The sequence below is a fragment of the Aquarana catesbeiana genome, linkage group LG05 (assembly GCF_042186555.1).
Source record: "Aquarana catesbeiana isolate 2022-GZ linkage group LG05, ASM4218655v1, whole genome shotgun sequence".
Classification (NCBI taxonomy): Eukaryota; Metazoa; Chordata; class Amphibia; order Anura; family Ranidae; genus Aquarana; species Aquarana catesbeiana.
This window is the reverse complement of record NC_133328.1, coordinates 204546729-204566977: the sequence shown is the minus strand read 5'-3', so window position 1 is coordinate 204566977 and position 20249 is coordinate 204546729. Positions and strand designations below refer to the sequence as shown.

The 20249-nt window shown below is 42.5% G+C and overlaps 1 protein-coding gene across 3 annotated transcripts in view; it reads right to left on the bottom strand.

Moving 5' to 3' along the window:
• Positions 1-20249, bottom strand: part of SFRP4 (secreted frizzled related protein 4) — a 117623-nt gene that overhangs the window by 89842 nt on the left and 7532 nt on the right. Inside the window, exon 3 of one of the 3 annotated variants that reach the window (XM_073630497.1) lies at positions 1824-3064. The exons of the other annotated variants lie outside the window; for them this stretch is intronic. Coding sequence (XP_073486598.1) covers positions 2472-3064 — 593 coding nt within the window. The 3' untranslated portion in view covers positions 1824-2471. Of the gene's footprint in view, positions 1-1823; positions 3065-20249 lie in introns of those variants that run through there. 3 annotated transcript variants of the gene reach the window in all.

The following is a 20249-nucleotide window of genomic DNA, read 5'->3' as shown; positions in this document are numbered from 1 at the left end:
ACGCCTGATGAAGGAATACGCATGCTCCGAACGCGAGCGCTCAAGCCACGCCGCCCTGTTCTCAAGCGTCTGACATGCCTGCTGACGTGCCTGCTGTGATATCCTCCAGCCTCTGAGCTACAGACGCCACCAGAGCGGCCGAGACTGACCCATCACTGCTGCCCAGCTAGAACCAAGGGAACATCCAGGACAGCTTACAGAACCACAAAAACCAATGCCTGTATACCACTGCTCAAATGTGAGTTTACTTTTCAGGCAAATTTAAAGCTTTTTAACTAACATATTGCGCTGCTCTCTCTTCCTTCTTCACACTACTCAGTGCAGAGCTACTCATTACTTTATAAGCCCGTTTACAGCAATTCTTGACGCATCACAATTTATAGTAGAACTAAACTATATCACTGAAATGTCTGTAAAATGTAACATCTAACTTCAAAATTTTTTTTTTCTGAAACTGTAGCTTTCATTAAAAGAATGTTTTGTGATCCTACCATAATGGCCCTCAAGCACTTCCTGGCATTGGGCAAGAACTCCCATGTTTGCTACTCATGGACACACATTGGACAGGCATGTTCCACTGCTGTCATATCAAAAAGCTTGTCCAGAGCAATGATGTGTAGTCGACGCTGGATCAAATGCATGTATACAAGAAGTGTTTGAAAAAACCTGAAGGAGATTGGGGCATTGAGATGAAAAATGTGAAAACAGCAGTTTGAGGAAAAAACATGGCAATCATTTATGGCACACAATGCTTTAGCACATTAAATGTCATCCGATGTAGATTTACTTTAATACATGACTGCATCATCCTTGGGCTGGAATCTTTGCCCATAAGTAGATTCTGATCCTGAATGATGACAAAAGATGGTCCTTGTCTTTTTGGGAAAAAGGGAATTAGAAAACATTGTGAGGAAGTGTGCTGTCATTTCCAAAGCAGAACTACATTTGCATTTTAAATAAATTGCTATCAGGTATATTTTTAGATCAGATGGACTCTGTATGTCTCCCTAAAACTTATGCCGCGTACACACGACCGGTTTTGCCATCGGAATAAACTCCGAAGGTTCCTCCGCGGAACTCCGACGGAATTCCGCTCTAGCGGTCTTGCATACACACGGTCGCACTAAAGTCCGACCGTCCAGAACGAGGTTACATACAACATGTACAACGGGACTAGAAAAAGGAAGTTCAATAGCCAGTAGCCAATAGCTTCCGTCTCATACTTGCTTCAGAGCATGCGTTGTTTTTGGTCCGTCGGAACAGCATACAGACGAGCGGTTTTCTCGATAGGAATTGGTTCCGTCGAAAATATTTAGAACATGTTCCATTTCTGGGTCCATCAGAATTTTCGAAAAAAAAAAAGTCCAATGAAAAGACTCCATCTGAATATTTCTGTTCGACATTCCGCTCGTGTGTACGCGGCTTTAATCCCCCTTCCAAGATTTTGTTTTTAATTATATACTGATGTGCATGCACAGTCCAGTGTACAATCCCAGCAACTGTGAGTGATATAATTCCCGGGAGTAATGTAACTCCTGTGCGCATGCACATCGCTGGAGGAGGGCACACTAGGGGGTAGGTCTTCCATAATGTGCTAGTATGCTGTGCATGGGATCATAGACAGAACAATTAATATAATAAACACAATACTGCAGCACCTGTGGTTTAATAGGCTGTGACCCATTTATTATAGGTATATATAATATATTTTTTAATAACAGTTATAAATAATCAATCTTTTAATAATCAATTTATTAATAACCACTTTGAATCATTTTCATAGAAGTACTAATAGATATATATATATAGCTCAGCTATACACAAGCTCAAGCTAATACAGTACTATTAAAAAACAACATCCCAATACACACACCAATCCAAAATATGATAAAAAACATTCCCTCTCGAGGAGAGGGATTTAAAATACCTCATAACAGGGCCACGACAAAGAAAATTCGGGAGGGTAGGGCGGGCAAATTAAAATAACGTATTTTTTTTCTCTCCTCTGCCCGTTAATGATGCCTTCTATTCTTATATAGCCTAGCCTGACTTGTAAATGACAACTTTTGATTGGTTGATTTAAAACTGCCAATCAGTTAAGTATTTGCAATTTTATTTTAACCTATCAGGTAATTTATATTGTCTGCCATGATCCCATAAGTGTTGGGATGGGGACATTCTGCCCCACCTTACACTTTTATGGGATCATAGACAGAACAATTAATATAATAAACACACTAATGCAGCACCTGTGGTTTAATAGGCCGTGACCCATTTATTATAGGTATATATAATATATTTTTTAATAACAGTTATAAATAATCAATCTTTTAATAATCAATTTATTAATAACCACTTTAAATCATTTTCATAGAAGTACTAATAGATATATATATATATAGCTCAGCTATACACAAGCTCAAGCTAATACAGTACTATTAAAAAACAACATCCCACACTCCAGGCGCAAATTAAAGAGCCTGGCACACCCCACGGGCGACAGCCAATTCAACACAGGTCTGCATATCAAGATTGAAAATGTCCAGAGCAATGTCAGACAAATGGACATTATCCTCCCTATAGAAGCCTGCCAAACCCCCCTCTAAATCAATATGCCGGAAAGAGAATCCAGCTACAGAAGGCATAAATTTGGCCATCGCTCTTTCGACACGCTTGTAAATTTTTTCAAAGTAATGAAACTCAGAAGAAATAAGCCAAGCCTTACGAGGAATTATTTCTGAAAAAACTAGAATGGTTTGAGGCAATACAGCATGTAAACATTGTAGATCCAATTTCATATGAGCAAGCAATTGCAACGTGTTACATTTACCAATGTCATTGCCAGACAAATGCAAAATAATAACACGAGGCAATGGCCACTTCTCATGCAAAGAAGACAAAGAATCACGAAACATTCTCCACAGCATTCCTTTACGTCCAAACCAAAGCACTTTAAAGGCGTCAAATTCCAAATTGAGATTAGAGCCATAGTTCCTCCGATCTGCTCTATGCTTGGCCCAAAAAACAAAGGAGTGGCCGACTATCCAAACATTATGAATGTGACCTGAAATCAAAAGAAACATTAGGACAAACATAGGAACAAAAGCATTTAGAATTCCATCTACCAACATGTTTAATCATATCATTGAAACCATACTTAGCTGCTTCAGTGGCTGCACCAACACGAAAAGAGTGAGAAGTGATATGCAGATGACCTAAATTCAATTTAAAAAGACATTTCTTCAACACTGCCTTGAATTGATATACAGTCAAAGGCTTCCCGTCGGCATGGACTAGCAAATAAGAAGAACCAGCTGGATGTAACAGTAAATATTGACAAACCAATTCAACAATACAAAACACATTACCAGCAGCAGATTGCAATGTGATCCAACAACCCTTCCCCAACCTATCAGTTTTGCTTTGTCTCAAAAATATTGAAAGAGAACCAGATGCTATATAAACATCCTGGAATAAAATACCAGAGCCAACCATAGACTTAGCCGGCAACAACTCAGAAATCCTAAAGGCCCCGAAAAAAACATAAATAAAAAGCCACTTTAAACAATAAGGCTTCAAAAGTCGATAAACAGACATCGTTGGTTGAATTACCAATCCTAAATAACAGATCCGATGTGATCGGCAATCTGGAATCAGCACACATATGACGCTTTCGATAACCCTTCAAAGCACATTTCACTGTAAAAAATTGCATACAGGAAGACTCCCCATGCAAACGTCTAAAAAAGCATACTCCAGCCAATGTCTTAACAATGTAAGAATAAGAATAAGAAGCTGACATTAAAGAACTCAAAGAACAGCACCAACTTCTCCGAAAAACAATGAGAAGAGCAATGAGAGGAGGCCAAAAAGGAACGCCATGAATTCCATGCCGTACAGTAGGAAGACCAAGTAGAAGGAGCAATGGAATTCCTAATAGACGAAAAAACGGGATTCATACCATCGACCATAAATGAGGAGGACAAACCAGACCGACAGGATCTGCATTCGGCACCAATCTCCGAAATTCCGGTATCTGTGAACGGGATAAACAATCAGCGATAACATTCTCAACACCAGCAATATAGGTAGCTTGCAACCAAATATTAAAAGTCAAACATCTAAACACAATTTCACGTAAAATAGATATAACAGGTAATGATTTTGAAGACAAACAGTTGATAGCATAAACCACCCCTTTATTATCAGAATGAATCAATATGCGTCTATTAATCAACTGAGAACCCCAAAGATCAAGAGCCACTAAAATGGGAAACAATTCCAATAATACAATATTATTAGTCAGACCCTTAGACTTCCAGGACTCATAACCACATGACCCCGCAGCATCAGTAAAAAATTTTAAAGCAGATGCCGGCAAAAATGAAAATTGCCACAGTGAACAACCATTGAACGTACGTAAAAAATCAAGCCATACCCTGAGGTCTGCCACTAGAGCAGACGTAATACGAACAAAATGAGACTGATAAGTAATACCTGAAATTGCCCGATAAAGACGTTTAGTAAAAACTCTACCCATAGGCATAATCCGGGAAGCAAACGCAAGCAAACCCAACAATGATTGCAAGAATTTCAAGCGAACCTTCCTCCGAGACATAACAAAAACTAACAACGCCTGAATGCGCAAGACTTTGTCAACGGGAAGCCGAAATTCCATGGCAACTGTATCAATCTGAATACCTAAAAAATCCAAACATGAAGTTGGATAAACAGATTTTTCTTCAGCCAAAGGTACACCAAATTCCCTGCAAAGAATACGAAACTCAGTGAACAAAAATAAACAATCAGGAGTCCCAGCCCTACCAACAAACAAAAAAATCGTCAAGATAATGCAAAACCGAATCCAGGCCAGTACGTTGACGAATCACCCAATCGATAAAGGAAGAAAACAACTCAAAATAATAACACCCCATAGGGAGGCAGCGATCAAAGTAAAATTGGTCCTCAAATCTAAAACCCAAAGAATTAAACGCCGAAGGGTGTATCAGAAGGAGGCGAAATGCAGACTTGATATCCGCTTTAGCCAACAGCGCAGAATCACCAACACCCCTAATGATAGACAACGCGTCATCAAACGACGCATAATGAACTGAACAAAAGCTAGGATCCATGTCATCATTCAATGAAAGCCCATATGGGTACGACAAATGGTGAATAAGTCGAAAAGAATTCAAATCCTTCTTAGGAACAATTCCTAAAGAGGATACATGAAAATTCGGAAAGGGAGCAATCGAAAATGGGCCAGCAATTCTACCTTCAGCAAGCTCCTTTAACAACCTGGAGCGAACAATATCGGAATGCAGATGAACAGATTTTAAATTATCAAAAACAACACATCCCCGGCCTTGAAACTCAGGCAACAGAAATCCAAATAAAAAACCATCATATAAGATTTTAGCTCTCCGACGATCTGGGTAACGAAGAAGCCATGGTAACATATTTTTGAGAATCACCGGAGTGGTTGCTTTTGAGAAATGGCTCTTTCGCAGGGGCTACAATAGCATAAGATTTCTTAAAACAACGAGACACCGGATGATTACCAGCACAAAAATTAGATTCGTGTTTGTACTTACACGTGGTAGGCCATTTACACTGCCCATCGTTAAAGTGGAAACAAACTCCACGACGAAAAGAGTGCTGTACCAAAAATTGAGGCCTAACAAATTGCCGTTGTGGAACCAAAAGGTTCAGCCAGAGACCCACATCTTTAACTCCCCACTTCATTGATCGATGTACAGATAACTTCTGACGAAAAGACTCATCATACACAAACCATGACAACCCAGGAAATTTTTTGTAAGCCTCAAGAATTATCTCAACGTGCTGAAACAAACCGCAACACAAATCCGGTCTTTTTTCCCCCAGCACACCAGCAAAAATACAAAAGGCTTGCAACCAATTGTTAAACGATCAAGGAGGAGATTTACGCTTATCATCCTCAAATTTATCGTTAGATTTATCAAATTTAAAATCCCTACTCAAAGGTAGAAGAGACAATAACTCGATGTAGTCACCACGCCAAATTTTTTCTTTCACAGCAATATTCAAATGAAAACCCAAGGGGGACAATTCGCACGTCATAACTTCACGAAGACAATTATCTGGAACAACCGAAGAATGAGGCGGGATAGGAGGTTCAACACAGATAGTCGCTGCGGACTGCATCGGTATTAAAGGACTAGCAGAAGGCGAATTCAACCATGCACGTGCAACACCTGCATTTAAAGCATTAGAATCATCAAGTACATTAGCATTAACATCAAAATTATCTATCAAATTTTTAAAAGATGAAAAAATAGTTTTCAATTGAGCAATATTATTAGACTCACCATGCCCGGTAAAGGCAGCAGGGATGGATGCATTCTTAGGTTTATCAGGTAACGGAGGACGCAATGCCATCACATCCGCAGCATCACCAAGATTATTTAAGTCCGAAACAACAGCATCAGCAGAAACAGGTAACACAACAGACTCAATAGATTGAAAATCATTCCGAGCAGAATCCAATACATTACTAGAATTATCAGCATTAATTAAGAAATTATTAGAACCAATACATTTAGTATTATTACCCTTTTTCTTTTTCATTCCTCTGTCCCCAGGCACTGGACGCGCTGGGGATTCGAACCAAATTCCTATGCAACCTCCTTCCAGGCCTAACCGAGTCATCGCCTTGTCCATCAAACCTCTCAGCAGGCGGAGCTATGACGCAGTCAGCAGTCAGGCCCGAAGCGTTGAGGTCAGAAGGCGGACCTGCAAAGGAAAAACATTCCCGGGTCAGAGATCCGGAATAAGAAGCGGAAGGGGCAGACAAAGAATGGCAAGGGGGACCAGATCCAGAGGCAATACCATCCCCGGAATCCACGGTCAGAACGTCGGTAAAACCGGCAGCTAGTCCCTGGGAATCCAACGATGGCAGCGGCAACAGAATAGATAAGCAGCGGCGAATCCATTCATCTCCACCAGCAGAGGCAGCGCGATCCATCATCAAGTGAAGTAAGGACTCCATGACGATACTAGCAAGATGCCAAGTTAAAATAACGTTTTTTTTTCTCTCCTCTGCCCGTTAATGATGCCTTCTATTCTTATATAGCCTAACTTGACTTGTAAATGACAACTTTTGATTGGTTGATTTCAGTTAAGTATTTGCAATTTTATTTTAACCTATCAGGTAATTTATATTGTCTGCCATGATCCCATAAGTGTTGGGATGGGGACATTCTGCCCCACCTTACACTTTTATTCTTGCTCATTATAGAGACTGCTCTGGGGACAACATGAAGAATCAGCTCCACCTTAGTATGAACAAGTAGTAAAAGTTACACTTACTGTATACTATATATTACTTAGCATGTGTGCACTTGATGTGAAACACACTGTATTTCTGATGTTTGTTCCACTTAAAGATTTCCACCCAAACTTATTTTCTACTAACTTTGTTAAAGATAATCAGGTAACCCTCTCCTTTACCCAAAAGTCTTCTTTCTGTATGTGTCTTCACAATGGTGGACATGTTGCTACTATAGTCTGTCTTGGTGTAGAACAAAAACAAATTCTGATTGCCTGTAGCATGGTGCATTTTTAGGGAAAGACGTCATTAGAAGAAAATAGGTTTATATCTAACCTAATCAAACTCCCTCCTTAAAAATAAAGATGCATTCTATGTTTTTTTCTAGAACTTGGTAATGACACATGTGTTAAAAGTTTGAATTTGTATGTATTTATTTTTGCTGCTTTAACATGTATTTCACGTATGTATTAGTTTTATATAAGTGATACAATGATTCACAGACTTGGCATGCTTTTTCTCTGTTGCTGGCTACTTTAATTATTTGTTTATATTGGGGACTTTTCAACATACGAGCTGCTGGAAAGGTAAGTAAAGAAAGCTTACTTTTCTAAATAGGTTTACTATGATAAAGAAAAGAACAAATAGAAAGTAATGGAGAAGATGGAAAAAACGAGGAGAGAAAAAAAGCTCTATACACACTAAAAATCGATATACACAGGAACTGTTTAATTCCTGATGTCTAGAATATTTCTTTTAAGGTGTCCAGGTGCCTAAGAATATCACATGATTGCCACTCAGTTCTACTCACTGTTTGCATAGCCTATGTTTTTGGGGGGATAGACCTTATGAGTAGGTGCGCTCACCGAGAAAGGTGTGGAGGTCTTTAGTTATTGAAGTTCTGCTTTCTAAAGCCTTCTCGAGAAAAAAAACCTACATCTGAGCAATGACCATATGAAATCTGTTATTTGTTTTAGAATTTCCCAGAGTTAGTTCCCTCCTAACACCAAATTTCTACACAGAATAATTTACAGAATATTTTTACCTAAGCATTGAAGGACCTAAAAGATAGGGGAATGGGGGTGTACAGAGATCAACTGGAAGAAAACACGATGATCCTTTTATTCAACATAACCTGGTTGAAGATGAGCAGCAATATATTGGGGGGGGGGTGAAATACATGTGCAGGAGGATTTGGAAAACTTTATTGGGAGCCGCCTAAGCTTGATGACAAAACATGTAGGGAGGAGACACAGCGTCATTGCGTTACTTCCTGTGTGGTCTGTGCAACTCATGGGAATCATGGACTTCCCGTTTTTTTCACTGCCAATCAATTTATTTACCAATGTAAGTGCACATCTATATGTTTATGGAAAAATAAACTGAGTCAAATGATATTGCACTACAGGGTGTCATTTTCTCTTTGTATATACTGTGCAATCATGAGGAGAAGGGGCTGACAAGGATTATTACCACCGGAGGTCTGCTCCAGTATACAGCATTGTGGCTGTGAAGGCGCAACACCCCCTAGAGGGGAGAGCCCTCTGGTAAGTGCATTTATATAATAAGAGCATAGAGTTAAGCACCTGCACCATAAGATATCTTCTAAAAGCACTGAGAGGAATAAGGCACCAGTAACTTTGTTTTATTTACTTTCGAAGGACGTTTTTTGTAATTTTCAAACAGATTGTTTACTATTACTTTTCAGGACTTGAATTTAACACTAATGCACCGTACACACGGTCGGATTTTCCAACTGAAAATGTTCGATGGGAGCTTGACGTCGGAAATTCGCCGCACTGGCTATTGAACTTCCTTTTTCTCGGCTTGTCGTACGTGTTGTACGTCACCACGTTCTTGACGTTTGGAATTTCCGACAAGATTTGTGTGACCGTGTGTATGCAAGACAAGTTTGAGCCAACATCCGTCGGAAAAAATCAGTGCCCATCAAATGCAGCCTACCAGTGCCTGGATCACCCAGAGTGGCAATCTCCCACTGTGTCACGGAGCTTGGATTTGAATTACCCAGGTGGCCACTGTAACAAAGTCCCACCTCCTAGACTTAATCCTATGATACATATCACACTGATTCAATTTCCTGATATTGGATCACTGTGCCGCCTATCACAGGAGACGGTCTAGGAGACAGGACTTTTTTACAGCGCCGTCGAACATTTCAGACCCAAGCTCTGTGACACAGCGGAAGATCACCGCTGTGTGTGACGTACACAAGGAGAGGAGGAGGGAGAGGAGCACTCTGGCACTTTGGCGCCCCCCCTCTCTGCCTCAGCTTGCAGTGCCTGGGTGCAGTGCACTCTGTGCACCTGCCCAGGATCGGCCCTGTCGCTGCAGCCACAGCTTAAAGCGGCCCCAGGGCAGGCGGCCTACCAGAAAATTTCCCGGTATCCCAGTAGGTCAGTCCAGCCCTGATCCTGGTGGACCAGTCCTGCAGGCAGTTTGCAACCGGTCCGCGGGCCGGTACCTTGTCTTAGAGGCTCTGCACAAAGTACAGTGGGGACGGAAAGTATTCAGCCCACCTTAAATTTTTCACTCTTTGTTATATTGCAGCCATTTGCTAAAATCATTTAAGTTAACTTTTTTTCCTCATTAATGTACACACAGCACCCCATATTGACAGAAAAACACAGAATTGTTGACATTTTTGCAGATTTATTAAAAAAGAAAAGCTGAAATATCACATGGTCCTAAGTATTCAGACCCTTTGCTGTGACACTCATATATTTAACTCAGGTGCTGTCCATTTCTTCTGATCATCCTTGAAATGGTTCTACACCTTCATTTGAGTCCAGCTGTGTTTGATTATACTGATTGGACATGATTAGGAAAGCCACACGCCTGTCTATATGAGACCTTACAGCTCACAGTGCATGTCAGAGCAAATGAGAATCATGAGGTCAAAGGAATTGCCTGAAGAGCTCAGAGACAGAATTGTGGCAAGGCACAGATCTGGCCAAGGTTACAAACATTTTCTGCTGCACTGCTGCATTTTCTGCTGCACTTAAGGTTCCTAAGAGCACAGTAGCATCCATAATCCTTAAATAGAAGACATTTTGGATGACCAGAACCCTTCCTAGAGCTGGCCAAACTGAGCTATCGGGGGAGAAGAGCCTTGGTGAGAGAGGTAAAGAAGAACCCAAAGATCACTGTGGCTGAGCTCCAGAGATGCAGTCGGGAGATGGGAGAAAGTTGTAGAAAGTCAACCATCACTGCAGCCCTCCACCAGTCAGGGCTTTATGGCAGGGTGGCCCGACGGCAGCCTCTCCTCAGTGCAAGACACATGAAAGCCCGCATGAAGTTTGCTAAAAAACACCTGAAGGACTCCAAGATGGTGAGAAATAAGATTCTCTGTTCTGATGAGACCAAGATAGAACTTTTTGGCCTTAATTCTAAGTGGTATGTGTGGAGAAAACCAGGCACTGCTCATCACCTGTCCAATACAGTCCCAACAGTGAAGCATGGTGGTGGCAGCATCATGCTGTGGGGGTGTTTTTGAGCTGCAGGTACAGGACGACTGGTTGCAATCGAGGGAAAGATAAATGCGGCCAAGTACAGGGATATCCTGGACGAAAACCTTCTCCAGAGTGCTTAGGACCTCAGACTGGGCCGAAGGTTTACCTTCCAACAAGACAATGACCCTAAGCACACAGCTAAAATAACGAAGGAGTGGCTTCACAACAACTCCGTGACTGTTCTTGAATGGCCCAGCCAGAGCCCTTTACTTAAACCCAATGGAGCATCTCTGGAGAGACCTAAAAATGGCTGTCCACCAACGTTTACCATCCAACCTGACAGAACTGGAGAGGATCTGCAAGGAGGAATGGCAGAGGATCCCAAAATCCAGGTGTGAAAAACTTGTTGCATCTTTCCCAAAAAGACTCATGGCTGTATTAGATCAAAAGGGTGCTTCTACTAAATAGTGAGCAAAGGGTCTGAATACTTAGGACCATGTGATATTTCATTTTTTCTTTTTTAATAAATCTGCAAAAATGTCAACAATTCTGTGTTTTTCTGTCAATATGGGGTGCTGTGTGTACATTAATGAGGAAAGAAATTAGCTTAAATGATTTTAGCAAATGGCTGCAATATAACAAAGAGTGAAAAATTTAAGGGGGTCTGAATACTTTCCGTCCCCACTGTACCTACTTTCCACCAACAGCTAGGTTTAAAGCCTCTCTCTCTACTTCCCAACCTTTACCTCATCTTTCTCATGCCTCCCACCCAACTGACTGATAAACCAGTGGTTCAGAAACCCTACCTGAAAACTGAACTTAGATTCTCAGGGTCTACCCTACTAGGAATGAATTGATTTTCCCTAAGCCTCTTTTCATGCTGGAACTCTTACCTCCAAACACAAGGTATGAAAAATAATACCATAGGTAAGGTCTGACTTTACTCTGCTTCTACCTGCTAAGGCAGTGGCCTGTTAGTGGACCCTGTCCTCAGGGCCCACTAACAGGCCAGGTTTTATGTATTACCTTTGGGAAATGCAGACTAGAATACTGCAATCACTGAGCAGCAAATGATATCACCTGTGATGTATTTCAGTTATCTTGCAAACTTGGTCCGTCAGTGGGCCCTGAGGACAGGGTTGATGACCACTGTCCTAAGGGATTTAGCAGATTGCACACTGTTAAATTAGCTTTGGTAAGTTTCACGAGTTTGCTTTTCATATGAATACCTATTACGTCAATGAGCAGTTTTTATGGCAGGTGACCTTCCTTACTCTTTCCCCATCCATTACATAATTAAAGTTAAGTTGCTATTTGTTAATGCAAAATGGATTTTAGACTACATACAAAAATATATTATATTAAAACTGATGAAAAATAGGGGCAGACACTGTTTCTGTACAGAAGGCTCTTTCTAAAGATTGTAATTTACCTTGCCATAAAAAAACGGCCAGCACTATCTTGGCTCTGGCCCAAAGAAAAGAGCTGAGCTAGAGTGGGGGTCTTGATTAACCACTTCCCTACCCGCCCATAGTAATACGACGCCTGCAGGAGGGATCTCGCATCCTGGGTGGGCGTCATATGAGGTCCTAGGCTTCCCGGCTGTCTAGGGAGAGTGCCGCTTTGCTCGGGACCCGGTGCGTGTTTAACGATTGTCCGTTAACCGGGCTGGACCGTGGATCTGTGTGTGCAAACACACAGATCCATGTCCTGTCAGGTAAGAGGAGACCAATGGTGTGTTCCGTGTACAGAGGAACAACGATCGGTCTCCTCCCCTTGTGAGTCCCCGCCCCCTACAGTTAGAATCACTCCCTAGGAAACATAATTAACCCCTCGATCACCCCCTAATGTTAACCCCTACACTGTATAAATGTGATAGCTGTATAAATGTGAATGGTCCCAAAAATGTGTCAAAAGTGCCCTATATGTCCTTCGCAATGTCATAGTCACGAAACAAATCGCCACCATTACTAGTAAAAAAAAAAAAAAAAAAAATGCCATAAATCTATCCCGTATTTTGTAGACGCTATAACTTTTGCTTACATATCGGCCTAAAGTGAGGAAAAAATGTGTTTTGTTTTTTCTTTAAATTGGGATATTTATTATAGCAAAAAGTTAAAAAAATTGAGTTTTTTTCAAAATTGACGCTCTTCTGTTTATAGCGCAAAAAAAAAAAAAAAAACGCAGAGGTGATCAAATACCACCACAAGAAAGCTCTATTTGTGGGAAAAAAAGGACATAAATTTAAAACTGAAAATTAAAAACTGGTCTGGGCAGGAAGGGGGTGAAAATGCTCTGTATTGAAGTGGTTAAGTAAGATAACCACCTTAAAGGTTACAGTCATTATCTCTGACCCTATAAGTTATTTTCTCATGTTAATTCTCTTATTTAGATAATCCAATCACAGTAGACAATGTATATGTTCCAAATAAAAAGCAATGTACCTCTCAAGACAATTACTAAAGATACTGAAGAGACTTTATAGCTTCTATTTCAACCCTCAAAAATAATTATCCAAGCTTCCTTTGATATCAAATATACTGATTTAGGCTGGCCATACATTATACAATTTTCTTGTACAACTTTCCTTTAGATTTACCAAAACTATATAATATGAGGTAAAACCTAAACACTTTCAATTTGTATGCAATCAGCCAGGCGCTTGCACTACATAGTTGAAGGTAAATCTAAAGAAAATTGAATAAGAAAATTGTATGGTGTATGGCCAGCTTTACACTGCCATCTGTTTACACCCCTGTCAGTTTGTTTCTCTGTAAAGATCCAGGCTGTTGAAAACCAATGAACTGGAAAAAATTTAGCTGCTTTTTAGCTTTCCAAAGGTCTGTACTAAAATCCCATTTTCTCTTCAGGAATATTAATAATCCGCTGTGGGCTCAGTGCAAAACCCTGGTACACTTTCAAATGCCCAAAAGTGCAAACCTCAACTAGCAAAAATGTAAAACACACTCAGGCTGATTTACTAAAGAAGCTGAAAATACGTGTAATGGTCAGGTATGTCAGTGTGTGTCAGGTAGGCCAGTATGTGTCAGGTAGGTCAGTGTGCATCAGGTAGGTCAGTGTAATGGTCAGGTAGGTCAGTGTGGGTCAGGTAGGTCAGTGTAATGGTCAGGTAGGTCAGTGTGGGTCAGGTACATCAGTGTGGGTCAGGTAGGTCAGTGTAATGGTCAGGTAGATCAATGTGGGTCAGGTAGGTCAGTGTAATGGTCAGGTAGGTCAGTGTGGGTCAGGTAGGTCAGTGAGCATCAGGTAGGTCAGTGAGCTTCAGGTAGATCAGTGTAATGGTCAGTGTGTGTCAGGTAGCTCAGTGTGGGTCAGGTAGGTCAGTGTGTATCAGGTGGGTTAGTGTGGGTCAGGTAGGTCAGTGTGGGTCAGGTAGGTCAGTGTGGGTCAGTGTAATGATCAGTGTGTGTCAGGTAGGTCAGTGTGTGTCAGGTAGGTCAGTGTCGGTCAGTGTAATGGTCGTGTGCAGGGCCACCATCAGGGGGGTACAGGCAGAACCCATGTAAGGGGCTCGAATGTCCCAAGGGGCCCGCCTGGCCAGGGCCCGCTCCACCTACAGCAGCACATGAAATATAAATGTCACCTGCGTCGCCGCTAGCCTTCACCCACTATAGAGAGGGAGAAAGAGCATGCTTCACCTCACTTTCACTAGCCCCCCCTCCTTGTTCGCTCGCTCACTATAGAGAAGAGGAAAAAAGTATTATCATATAATACAGCAAGCCCAAGCGAGCCTGCACTGCCTTTCTGACTAGTGGATCCCCTCTCCCCCCCCCCCGCCCCAGCAGGTGATCACGGCCAGCACTCGCTCTTCCTTCCCTGGCTGCTGCTGCTGTTGTGAGGTTAGTTTTCAATATGATTGGCCGGGACATGGACAGGGGGTGTGGTCAGCGGTGAATGTGGACCCAGCCCTATCAGGTGCATGCAGATAAATACAAGCAGCATGGAGGGTAAGTCAAAAAAAGTTAGTGTGTGCTGCTGTGCCCCCTGTGCTGTAGTTGATTTGGATTTTATTTAGCTCCTTCTCCTTGGCTGACAAGCTGGCATGATTGAGTTGCAGTGTGAAAATGGATGAGGATGACTCTGGGTGGAAATGAGTTACATTGTGGAGAGTCATCCTTATCCATTTTCATACTGCAACTCAATCATCTTCATCCCCACCCAGCACCATCCATCCCTCCAGTCTTCACAATGTATCCCCCATCCACGCCCAGCACTATCCATCCCTCTCCACAATATATCCCCATCCCCGGCCAGAATCCTGGAGAGGGATAGATGGTGCTGGGTGGAGGTGGGGATATATGATGGAGAGGGATGGATGGTTCTGGGCGGAGGTGGGGATATTTGATGGAGAGGGATGGATGGTGCTCGATGGAGATGGAAATATATTATGGAGAGGGATAGATGGTGCTGGGCGGAGGTGGGGATATATTATGGAGAGGGATAGATGGTGCTGGGCGGAGGTGGGGATATATTGTGGAGAGGGACGAATGGTGCTGGGCGGAGGTGGGGATATATTCTGAAGAGGGATGGATGGTGCTGGGCGGAGGTGGGGATATATTGTGGAGAGGGATGGATGGTGCTGGGCCCAGGTGGGGATATATTGTGAAGAGGGATAGATGGTGCTGGGTCAGAGGTGGGGATAGTGTTAAAATGAAAATGGGTGCACCAAAGGACTCAGTGGGATGGCCAGTAGGTGGGCACTGGGGAATGTTGGTGCTCAGGCCCCAGGGGGACCCAGGCCTGAAGCTGTGTAAGGGGCCCCATAATTTCTGATGGCTGCCCTGTCGGTGTGTGTCAGGTAGGTCAGTGTAATGTTCAGTGTGTGTCAGGTAGGTCAGTGTGGGTCATGTAGGTCAGTTTTTAGTGGTCAGCATTGATGGGCACTGGTAAGCCAGGCATCAACCAGCAAGTGAGCTTCCCCACCACACAACACCCCCCCAGGAGCCAGGCTCCAACTTTGGGCCAAACCCCTGGTCTTTTTCCCACCTACCAACGCCCCTGGGCAGCACTGATGGGCACTGATAGGCAGCACTGATGGGCACTGATTTCCGGCATTTATGGGCACTGATTAGGCAGCACTGATGAGGCAGCACTAACACTGATAGGCGGCACTGATGATCTGAAATGATAGGTGGCACTAATAGGTGACACTGGCACTGATAGGTGGCACTGCTAGGTGACACTGGTACTGACAGGTGGCACTGATGAGCTGCACTGATATGTAGCACTGATAGGTGACGCTGGCACTAATATGTGGCACTGATAGGTGACACTGGCACTGACAGGTGGCACTGATGACCTGCACTAATAGGTGACACTGGCACTGATAGGTGACACTGGCATACACAGGTGGCACTGATGAGCTGCACTGATAGGTGACACTGGCACTGATAGGTGGTACTGATGAGCTGCATTGATAGGTGACACTGGCACTGATAGGCGGCACTGATAGGTGACACTGGCACTGACAGGTGGCACTGATGAGCTGCACTGATAGGTGGCACTGTTAGGTGGTATTGATGAGCTGCACTGATAGGTGGCACTGGCACTGATGAGCTGCACTAATGAGCACTGGTAGTGATAGGCCTGGGAGGCATTGACAGACCCCCGCCTTCCCTCCCTCCCAAACAGTTAACCCACTTCAGCCAGAGCCAGTACACTGAGCTGCACTTATCTGCCTGACTTCCCCAGCCCCATGCAGAGGCAGAGTTTACTTGTTCTTGTACTTGTACGGTGATTCCTCCTCCTTGCTTGCAGCGGTGCCGTCACCGCCCACTCTCCTTTCCCACCAGCCTCTCGGGTCGGCCTCTGGATGAGGTCATGCTGCCCCGAACGTCAAGGGGAGGAGTGCACTCAGCCTCAGCACACTAGTACAGAGCCTATGCAGCGCAGCATTCTCTGCAAGGCAATGTATGTAGCGGCCGCTGCTGCGGGTCGGCTCACTGTCTTGGGCCTATATTTCAGCTGTCTGGCGAGACTTCAAGGCAATGTAGCGGCTAGCTACATGTGTGTAGAATCTATAATCTGGCACTGGGAAGAATAGCCACTCATTGTGTTATATGGTAATTGATGCATCTATGCTGCTGCTTTTCACAGCCACCTGAAACAAATCTTTACAACTATGCCCTCTTGCTCCTCTTGTAGTTTGAGTCTGCTTGGAAATGATTGCTCTGCTAGCCATGTGTCTTTTATTAACTCCTAAATGACCAATTGCTAAATACTACCCCCACCCATCACAGTATAAAGCTAGATAACCTTTATATGGTGGTGCAGGGGGCAAATGGCAGGGTGGCATAGGCTGGTTTTCTTTCAATAAAGTGGGTTTCTTTGATTAAGTAGGCACTTCCACTCTGTAATTCAGCGAATGCACAAAGTGAAAATCTATGGCAAACTGCTTTCCAAAACACTTATTCAGACTAAAGGTGACCTTGTTTCCACATTCATCTTTTTCATCTCTTACTCAGTATTCTTCTTATTCCTTCCACTCTGTAAAATGCACTCTCAACCTCTCTTTCTCATGGTTGTGCCCTCTCTCCTTATACTCTCTTTCCTTTACCCCCTCTCAACCCCATATAAATAACCTTTACTTCTGTCCTCTTTTATTATTGCACACATCAACTCCTGGTAATTTAAAACCCACATACTAATAAAACCCCAAGGACATTGAGGCATGTTCCTTCATAGAAATTGCACTCCAATATTACATCCCTCACTCCTCTGTTTCTTCCAAGTTCTGGAGATATATCCCCAAACCCAGGGCCTCCATCATGTAACTGTGGCCAACACACCCATCACCCCAAACCTTCTGGCAGTAGTCGCAATCCATACAATTTTGTTTCTATTCCTCTTTTTCCCAAAACTAGCCTTTTCTTCTCACACATCCTGCTCATTCTGTAGTAAACTCACCTCTCCCCATGACCTTTTTATCACTACCTTTTATCACTTAATTTACTTGCTCTTACTGAAACCTGGATTTAAGAAACCGGCTCTGCTTCTCCTATTCCCTCTCCCATGGTGGTCTTCTCTGGATTCTCCCAAAACTAGTGGAGAGAAGGGAGGTGGAGTTGAAATCCTTCTATCCCCAGAAAGGACTTTTCAGTTTCTTCACTCACCTCCCTCTCTGTTCCTCTCCTCATTTGAGGTACATTGTATTCATGCTAGGGTACTAGGTGTAATCATGGACTCTAAACTCTCCTTTTGGCCCCACGTCCAATCACTGTCCAAATCAACCTCTGCCACATCTCCGAAATACACCCCTGCTTAACAAATGACACCACAAAGTTTCTAATTAACTCCCTGGTTATCTCTCGCCTTGATTACTGCAACTCTGTCCTTGTTGGATTACCTTTACATAGGCTATCCAGCTATTCTTAATGAGGTGGTAGGTCAGTCAGTTAAAGACCAGGTGTTCAAGGAGGTAAAGGGGAAGCAAAGAGATGGGTCATAGGTTGTTAGGAATGGTGGGTATCCAAGGAGGACTTTTTAGGTATGGGAGTGACTAGTGCATGTTTCAGAGAGTTAAGGTAGTGGACTTGTCTCCTGAAATACGTCAGCTTTCCAACTACAGACACTGAGTATCCACCATACTGGAGTTGTGTTTTGATGGGCTTATATTTCTTCTCTTGTTTGTGAGTATGTTTTTGGCTTTTTAATAAATGCACTAGGCGTTTGCGCCCTCCTTTCTTCTCACTATAGTGTTCTAGACTTTCCATGTTCAAGGAGAGCAGCATCGCCTGAAATATTGCCACACTAATGGATGTGAGAACGAGTGAGCGTTGAGGTTTGATTGTGGTATATGTTAGATTAAGTTTAAATCTGTTTGGTGGCTAATATAAAATATTCTCAGTTCTTAGTAAAATCATGCTCATATGTCAAGGCCATCAGCTCTCCTTGTGAGCGCTGGTGTGATACCAAAGGTCCAAGGGATAATGGGCTTGATTTATTAAAAGCAAATAGACTGTTTACATTGCATGGTAAGTTGCACCAGGGCTTGAATGAGGGGAAGCTCTGCTGATTTCCATCATCCAATTGAGTATAGGCAAAAATGCTGTTTTCTTTTCCTTGCACATGATTGGATATTCTTTGCAAATTGAACTTAATTTAATTCACTGAGCTCTGTGGACATTCCCTTGCAAAGTAAACAGCCTATTTTCCTTATGAAATCAATCCTAATGTATCTGTCAGTTCTGCAAAACACATTTAAAAATGACACAAGGATTCTGTTTGGTGTTCTAGGCTTTACATTTTTTTCCCATAGAGCATTTTTCTTTGTAACAATCCTCAAAAATATACAGTTATCCATTATTAAGCTATCACCCATATTTTCCCAATCTGTCTATCTATCTCCCCTTCTGTCTGCCTTAAGGCAATCCCTGAAAACTCATCTCTTCGGGGAAGCCTATCCCACCTCTACCTAAGAACTGGACTTTTTCTCTCTCCATCAGCTCATTTCTCACAGTTATTGCCTTTGTATCACTCAGCCCTTCCCTTTGGATCGTAAGCTCTCCTGAGCAGAGCCCTCCTAACCCTCTTGCATCAAGTTAAATTGTAACTGTACTGTTTCCCCTTATTTTGTAAAGCACTGTGCAGACTGAGGGCACTATATAAATCCTGTATAATAATAATAATAGTATTAGGTATACATAAAGGTTTAAACAACTTTTAACATTTTGCTTTTCCATCAGATCAGGGTTCTTCTTTAACTGCTTCAGCCCCGGAAGATTTTACCCCCTTCCTGACCAGAGCACTTTTTGTGATTCGGCACTGCGTCACTTTGACAATTGTGCGGTCGTGCGTGCGACGTTGCACCCAAACAAAATTGACGTCCTTTTTTTCCCCACAAATAGAGCTTTCTTTTGGTGGTATTTGATCACCTCTGTGGTTTTAATTTTTTTATAAACAAAAAAGGAGCGTCAATTTTGAAAAAATGCATCATTTTTTACTGTTTGCTATAATAAATATCCCCCAAAAATATATAAAAAAAACTATTTTTTCCTCAGTTTAGGCCGATATGTATTCTTCTACATATTTTTGGTAAAAAAAAATCGCAATAAGCATATGTTGATTGGTTTGCGCAAAAGTTATAGCGTCTACAAAATAGGGGATTGTTTTATGGCATTTTTATTATTAATTTTTTTTGTACTAGTAATGGCGGCGATCTGCGATTTTTATCAGGACTACGACATTATGGCGGACACGTCGGACAATTTTGACACATTTTTGGGACCATTGGCATTTATAAAGCAATCTGTGCTATAAAAATGCATTGATTACTGTAAAAATGTCACTGGCAGGGAAGGGGTTAACACTAGGGGGCGATCAAGGGGTTAATTATGTTCCCTAGTGTGTGTTCTAACTGAAGTGGGAGTGGACTGTGTAGGGGAAGAGCTAGATCGCTGTTCATACTCTGTATAAACAGACCAGGGATCTTCAAACTACGGCCCTCCAGC